We start from the raw sequence: 7,012 nt of genomic DNA, 5'->3' as shown, positions 1-7,012 counted from the left end.
GTAGGTTTTGACAGGTTATGATACCTGAAGGCAGGAGGAAGAGGAGTTTTGGAGTGTTTCCCTTGAAACTTCACAAGTGGATAGAAGGTATAGCAAAGAAGTGAATAATATAGAGTATATCAAGGAAATGCAATATAATTGTTACTTGTGGCACAAAGTGGAATTTTCAAGTGCTCTTGATTAAAATCCTAATAATTTGAATGCCTTATTTATAACTCATTTTTATGCAAAATTTATAGATTATTATAGAAGGCCCATCAATATATATACATATCGCTGATACACTTCATTGTACAGCAGATGTAACACAACATTGTAAAGCAAGTATGCTCCAATAAAAAAAAAATTCCGTAGCATTTTAAAAGCATCTCTCTTAAACTCTCTTAAACTTAAGTTCTCCTGGTTTCTAATCATGTTTTTCTTTTCTGCCTCTTCTTTGCTCAGGTCCATCATGAGTGAAAACTGGGACTCAAACCCATCGGAAAACTGGCATCCCATTTGGAGTGTCAGTGACACAAAGCATGATCTGTACGCGGATAGCAATATCACCTATGTGAACTACTATCTTCACCAGCCTCAAGTGGCAGCGATTTTCATTATTTCCTACTTTCTGACCTTCTTCCTATGCATGGTGGGAAATACAGTGGTTTGCTTTATTGTAATGAGGAACACACATATGCACACAGTCACTAATTTCTTCACCTTGAACCTGGCCATAAGTGATTTACTAGTTGGCATATTCTGTATGCCTATCACGCTGCTGGACAATATTATAGCAGGTATGTTGATTTGCATGCAGCTCAAACATACTATGAGAAAATATTTGTCCCATATCCCTGAAGCCATCACAGCGTCATCCATTCATTCACAAATATTTATGGAGTTCTAAGAACTGCTCCAAGTAGCTGTTCTCATGGGGTCTACGTGCTAAAGGAGGATAAAAACAACAAACAAATATCTATATAAGTAGTCAGAGAATAAAAAGAATTATGGAGAAAAATAGAACAAGTGACAGAGATGAGGTGTGGAAGCTGTTATTTTTATAGAGTGTTCACTGAAGGTCATCAGTGAATGGTGACACTTCTTACTGAAGACTTTGAATTTGCTTAACAGTTCAGGGCACATATAATATAGTAAAAATATTAAGAATATTATGGGCTGTAAAGTTCAAAGAACGTGTGGTTTCAACTGATGCAATGTCTTCAATCTAATATAAATAGATATTTAAGCCCTCTTGTGGTTGGCTGAGAGATTTCCAACAGTTTTTGATGGAAGATGGAGTAACAGAAGCAATAATTTCTCACAAAGCAGTAGTTTCATTCATATAGTGGTAATTTACATGTGCAACATAAGTCATGGTTCGGGTATTACCCTAGAGTACTTCTGGGCCCGTATTACCACTTCTTTAGCACTATGTTATACACTCTGGAAGTACAGGAACAGTGTATCTATACCTCCCAGTACAGTTTTGGTGCATAGTACCTGCTTAATAAATATCTGTTGTATTAACACATAAAGTCAACAGTCATTTCTGTTATCACATTTTAAATCCTTTGAGCTAGTTTTATATTCTTTGTGTTCCTTGTACTATCATGCACATACTTTTCATGGACAAAGTGTATTTTATCTCTGAGGTTATGAGTAGTAATTTTCTTTGTTTCTTAATTTTTTGTCTACCTGATTCAGATTAGTTTTCTCCTGTTTCATTCTTCCTATTTGTTTCAGTTTCTTTCTTTTATGGTTGAGGTTTCCCTAATAGTCAACTACTATTTAGCTGCTTATATTTCAGAGTGAGGTACTATGTGGCTGCTTTGAACCTCTGCAGGACTGGGGTTTGAGGTTAGGCTCACTCTCGGCTTCACTAGTCTGGGTCATTCATTGGGAAATCCACAGCTATCAGAATCTGCCAGTGAAAATATGTCAGTGTTCTTGGAAGGATCACTTGCCCCAGAAGGAAATTCTCTAATCTACTGCCATAGGGATTAGAAGTCTGGCAGCTGCATTCTGGAGCTGAGTGGGTCTCTCTACCAGCAGTAGGAGCACGTGCAGAGTGTATATGTACTTTCAGTCTATCCTCCTGCATCATTGTGGCATAAAGCCATTCAAGCACCAATTTTAAGATCGTCTGGATAGACGAGAGAATGATTTTTTAAGTACGCTTGGCTTATTTAGGTTACTGGGAATAGCTTTAATTAGATAAGAGTATTTTTTAAATAAGCTATAGGATATTTTTTAAAAGATAAATTAAAAAAATCTGAGCAATATGTAACATTCATCTCTTGGGAAACTAGAATATTTGCTAATGGAAGAATAGTGTTACTTTCCTGTAATAGCAGAGGTGCGTATAGAATATCAAACTCTAAATTTGATTTGATTGATATTAAATATCAAATATAATAATTTTACCAATTTCTTTTATAAACATTCTAGTAACTGGAGTTCAGTTAGGAAGTTATTCAAACAGACTACTTTTGTTTGTGCAAAGTGCTCTTTATTCTCCAAGTATGTCTTAGTCAGTTTAGGCTGTTATAACAAAATACCATAGACTGGGTGGCTTAAACAACAGACATTTAATTTCACAGTTCTGGAGGCTAGGAGTCTGAGATGAGGGTGCCAGCATGGTCGGGTTCTTGGTGAGGGTCCTTTTTCTGATTGGTAGATTGCTGTGTGTTCACATGGCCTTTACTCAGTGTATGCACATGGGGAGAGGTCTCACGCTCTCTTCTTCTTCTTATAAGGGCACTAATCCCATCATGTGGCATAATCCCCATGGCCTCATCTACATCTAATTACTTCCCAAAGGCCACACCTTCAAATACCATCACATTGGGGGTTAAGGCTTCAATATATGAATTTGGGAGGGAACACATTCACTCCATAACAAAGTACCTCTGAGGTAAATCATGTCATTAGATTATATATAATATTAACTTTATTTGTTATACATGTGACGCCTGATTCCTCATAATTTATGGAATACATTTCCAAATTAGAGAAAAAATATTCTTCCTGTTCTATTCATTTAAAGGTCATTACTGCATAAGTGTTAATGGTTTGGACACTGGAACCATACTGCTAGGGTTTAAATCCTTAATATGCTTCTAACTAGCTGTGTGGCAAGGTATGTGAAATTTGTGTGTTTGTTACATATTCTATATCATGAGGAGAATAATAAAGCCTTCAGAAGCCTGTTGTGGGGATTAGATATGTTAATAGATGCAAAACATTTATTACAGTGTATAGAATGTTGAAACTACTGTGTAAGTTTTGACCTTATTAGTATACTGAAAAACAGAGATCTGAATGTATTAATGAAAATAATGGGAAACATTGATTGTTCCCTGAATATCATTTAGGAAACAGTTGCATCTGTCTAATTTCATGTCTTTCTCTTCATAATTTCAGTGAAATTAAAAAATATGTATATGATCTTTCCAAAGACTAACTGTCCCATTTCCCTTTCAGGATGGCCTTTTGGAAGTACAATGTGCAAGATCAGTGGCTTGGTCCAGGGAATATCCATTGCAGCTTCAGTCTTTACTTTAGCTGTAATAACAGTAGATAGGTAGGTCAGCACCAAACTCTGAATCCAGAAAATTGGGCATATCTGCAACTAATCCACCTAACAAGTGAAAAATGTATAATCTACTAAATTTGGGTATATCTGCTTAAAATTGTAGCCGTAATATGTACCCCTTTAAGAGCAAGACTTACATATATATATATATATATATATATATATATATATATATATATAATATACACACACACTAAGGGTTCAGTAATAAAACTACTGAAGTTTCCATATTTTAAGATTAAATAATTAGGGATGATGCACGTTTTAGTTTGGGCTGCTATTAACAAGATATCATAGACTATTTGTTGAATGAATAAATGAAAAAATAATATTTGAAGTTTCAATAGCTGGTTTACAAAAAGAGCAAAATACCTAGAATTGCACCTTTGAAGTTACCCATAATTTAAGGGTGAGTAAGTGGGAGAATTCACTGATTAGAAGACTAGATGAAAACCTGGAATTTAAGACAGAAGAGCTTACACCGTCAGTGAAGGACAGTGGAGCAGTCAAAGCTCAGGATAACTAGTCATTATATAACGATAAGATAAATTTGTTTGGAGTTGCTGATGGGCCACTTAAAAGCTCTAAGTTTCCTTACCTGCAGATCTGGAAAGTATTAATTTTCAATTTTATAGAGTCATCACAAAAATCAAAGAAGATTCAATAGATGATAGTACTTTGAAAAATATAAAATGTTATACAGTTATATGATAGTATGATTATCTTATAATGAATATCAGTAATAACAAAATTAAGAATCACAATAACAAAATAGCAGTAAAATGAATCAGGCTTACTCTACATACTGATCATTGTCATGCTCAACAGAGGACACAGAACACTGGGAAGGTGCATAAACAGAACTCATCATGGGAACTCTCATCAGATTCACAGCTGTGAAACAAACCACCAAAACACTTAGTGGCTTAAAACAGTAATGCTTTTAATATTTGTCACAACTCTGTGGATTGGCTGGGTGCCTCTTTGTGGTTCTCCTACTCTGTGCCTTGTAGCTGAAATCACTCACGCTTTTGCTCATGCCATGCTTGCTAATGTTCAACTAACTGGCCAAAGCAAGTTGCATGGCCAAGCACACAGATCATGTGTGAGGGGACCACAGAAGGGCATGAAGGGACATTTAAGAATATGGGCTCTGGAGCCAAAATACATGTGTAAAAATCATGTGTAATTATGGGCAAGATTTTTTACCTTTTCTAAGCCTTTTCCCCATCTTTTAAATAAGAAAGCTTACAGAGGCAATCCATGCAAACCAACGGAAAGGAGCCTGGAACAGAATATTAAATGCTCATGCTCAATGTTGACTAGTTACAATAGTACTTTGATTATTAATAGTGTCTGATATACTCCACTCATTAATTTTTTGTGTTGTAATTTATCTCATATATTAATTACAGAAACTGGTAATGCACGCCTCCCTACTAATGGTAACTTTCTATATTCAAGGGGGAATATGTATGGAAGACTGTAATTACTGAAATAAATTTAATTAATGACTTGGTCAGAAGTTATGAGGCAGTCCTTCACTGATATTTGCCTTTAATTACAGGTTCCAGTGTGTCTTCTACCCTTTTAAACCAAAGCTCACTATCAAGACAGCATTTGTCATCATTATGATCATCTGGATCCTGGCCATCGCCATTATGTCCCCATCTGCAATAATGTTACACGTACAGGAAGAAAAATATTACCGAGTGAGACTCAACTCCCAGAATAAAACCAGCCCAGTCTACTGGTGCCGGGGAGACTGGCCAAATCAGGAAATGAGGAAGATCTATACCACTGTGCTGTTTGCTAACATCTACCTGGCTCCCCTGTCCCTCATTGTCATCATGTATGGAAGGACTGGAATTGCACTCTCCAAGACAACAGTGCCCCACTCAGGCAAACAGAACCAGGAACAGTGGCACGTGGTGACCAAGAAGAAGCAGAAGGTCATTAAGATGCTCCTGACTGTGGCCCTGCTTTTCATTCTCTCCTGGCTGCCTCTGTGGACTCATGATGCTCTCACACTACGTTGACCTGTCTCTGAATGAACTGCGGGTCATCAACACCTACATCTACCCTTTGGCACACTGGCTGGCCTTTGGCAACAGCAGCATCAACCCCATCATTTATGGTTTCTTCAATGAGAATTTTTGCCGTGGTTTCCAAGATGCTTTTCGTCTCCATCTCTGCCAAAAAAGAGAAAAGCCCAAGGAAGCCTACACCCTAAGAGCTAAAAACAACGTGGTCATCAACATATCTCATCTGTCAGCTCAGGAATCTACAATTAAAAACCCACGTGAGGGCTTTCCTGGTGGCATAGTGGTTAAGAATTCGCCTGCCAAGGCAGGGGACACGGGTTCGAGTCCTGGTCCGGGAAGATCGCACATGCCGCGGAGCAACTAAACCCATGAGCCACAGTTACTGATCCCTTGCTCTAGAGCCCACGAGCCACAACTACTGAAGCCTGCGCACCTAGAGCCCGTGCTCCACAGCAAGAGAAGCCATCGCAACGAGAAGCCCGCACACAGCAACGAAGATTACACTCCACTCAACACAACTAGAGAAAAGCCTGTGCACAGCAACGAAGACTCAACGCAGCCAAAAATAAATAAATAAAATAAATAAATTTATTAAAAAAGACACACACACACATGAGGATATTGTGCTTTGTAGGAAAAGTGCTGAAAAACCCATACAGGAATTAATGATCAAGAATTTGAACTTACCGATAGCAATGAGATGTAAAAGGAGCTGGCGTGATGATTTTAACTCTACTGTGATATGGTGAAATACTGTTGCTTTTTATGGCTCTGTACTTCAGTTCTTCTTAAGAATGTTAGAAGCTCTCTCTGGAAAATAGTAAACAAAATGAACTTCTGTTTGTAATCAATTTTACTGTATTTAAAATACATACAGAGACCCATATACAAATTTGCCTGGATAAATCAATTTTCTGGGACCAGTTTTCAAAGCCTGATCTTTTCCCACTTAGCTATTTGTGTATGAATCAAGCATGTGTTTTATGTGTATATATATGTATGCAACACACATACACACATATACATTTTCTTCAAATGGTGATAAATGGGCAGTTCTTTGCATGAGAGCACATTTTATGAATTCTCCCTTTGCTTTTGAATTGGAAATTTTAGACTACAGAACTATTTATCTGTTTGTGCTTTTAAAATGTACTTAGCTTTCTTAGAAATAAGAACTACAATAGCAAATAAAGGGACACTGTATTTCTTTGTAAGTAAAAGTTGATTTTTTTTCCTTTCAAAGAGTACAAAGTTGGTAAAGTCATAACATTGTTCCATAGGAGTTATTGTTGGCTTTTTAATATTTTCACAAATGAATTTAAGCCCTAGCTGAACCCATGTTTCTTGCAGAGGTGATTCAGGATCCCAACTTGACCTCCTTTCTAACAGA

The 7,012-nt window shown here is 37.0% G+C and overlaps 1 protein-coding gene across 1 annotated transcript; it reads left to right on the top strand.

Moving 5' to 3' along the window:
- Positions 1-451: 451 nt before the first annotated feature.
- NPFFR2 (neuropeptide FF receptor 2) lies at positions 452-6,371 on the top strand (the record flags this gene model as incomplete). Its single annotated transcript, XM_082654005.1, is given in 5 exon segments — positions 452-779; positions 3,466-3,565; positions 5,145-5,591; positions 5,593-5,884; positions 6,240-6,371. Coding segments are annotated over 5 exon segments (1,299 nt in total).
- Positions 6,372-7,012: the final 641 nt, after the last annotated feature.

The sequence above is a fragment of the Grampus griseus genome (assembly GCF_964374135.1).
Source record: "Grampus griseus genome assembly, chromosome: 4".
In the NCBI taxonomy this organism is placed as follows: Eukaryota; Metazoa; Chordata; class Mammalia; order Artiodactyla; family Delphinidae; genus Grampus; species Grampus griseus.
Note: the sequence above shows the minus strand (reverse complement) of the source record. Positions and strands in the feature narration are given on the sequence as shown.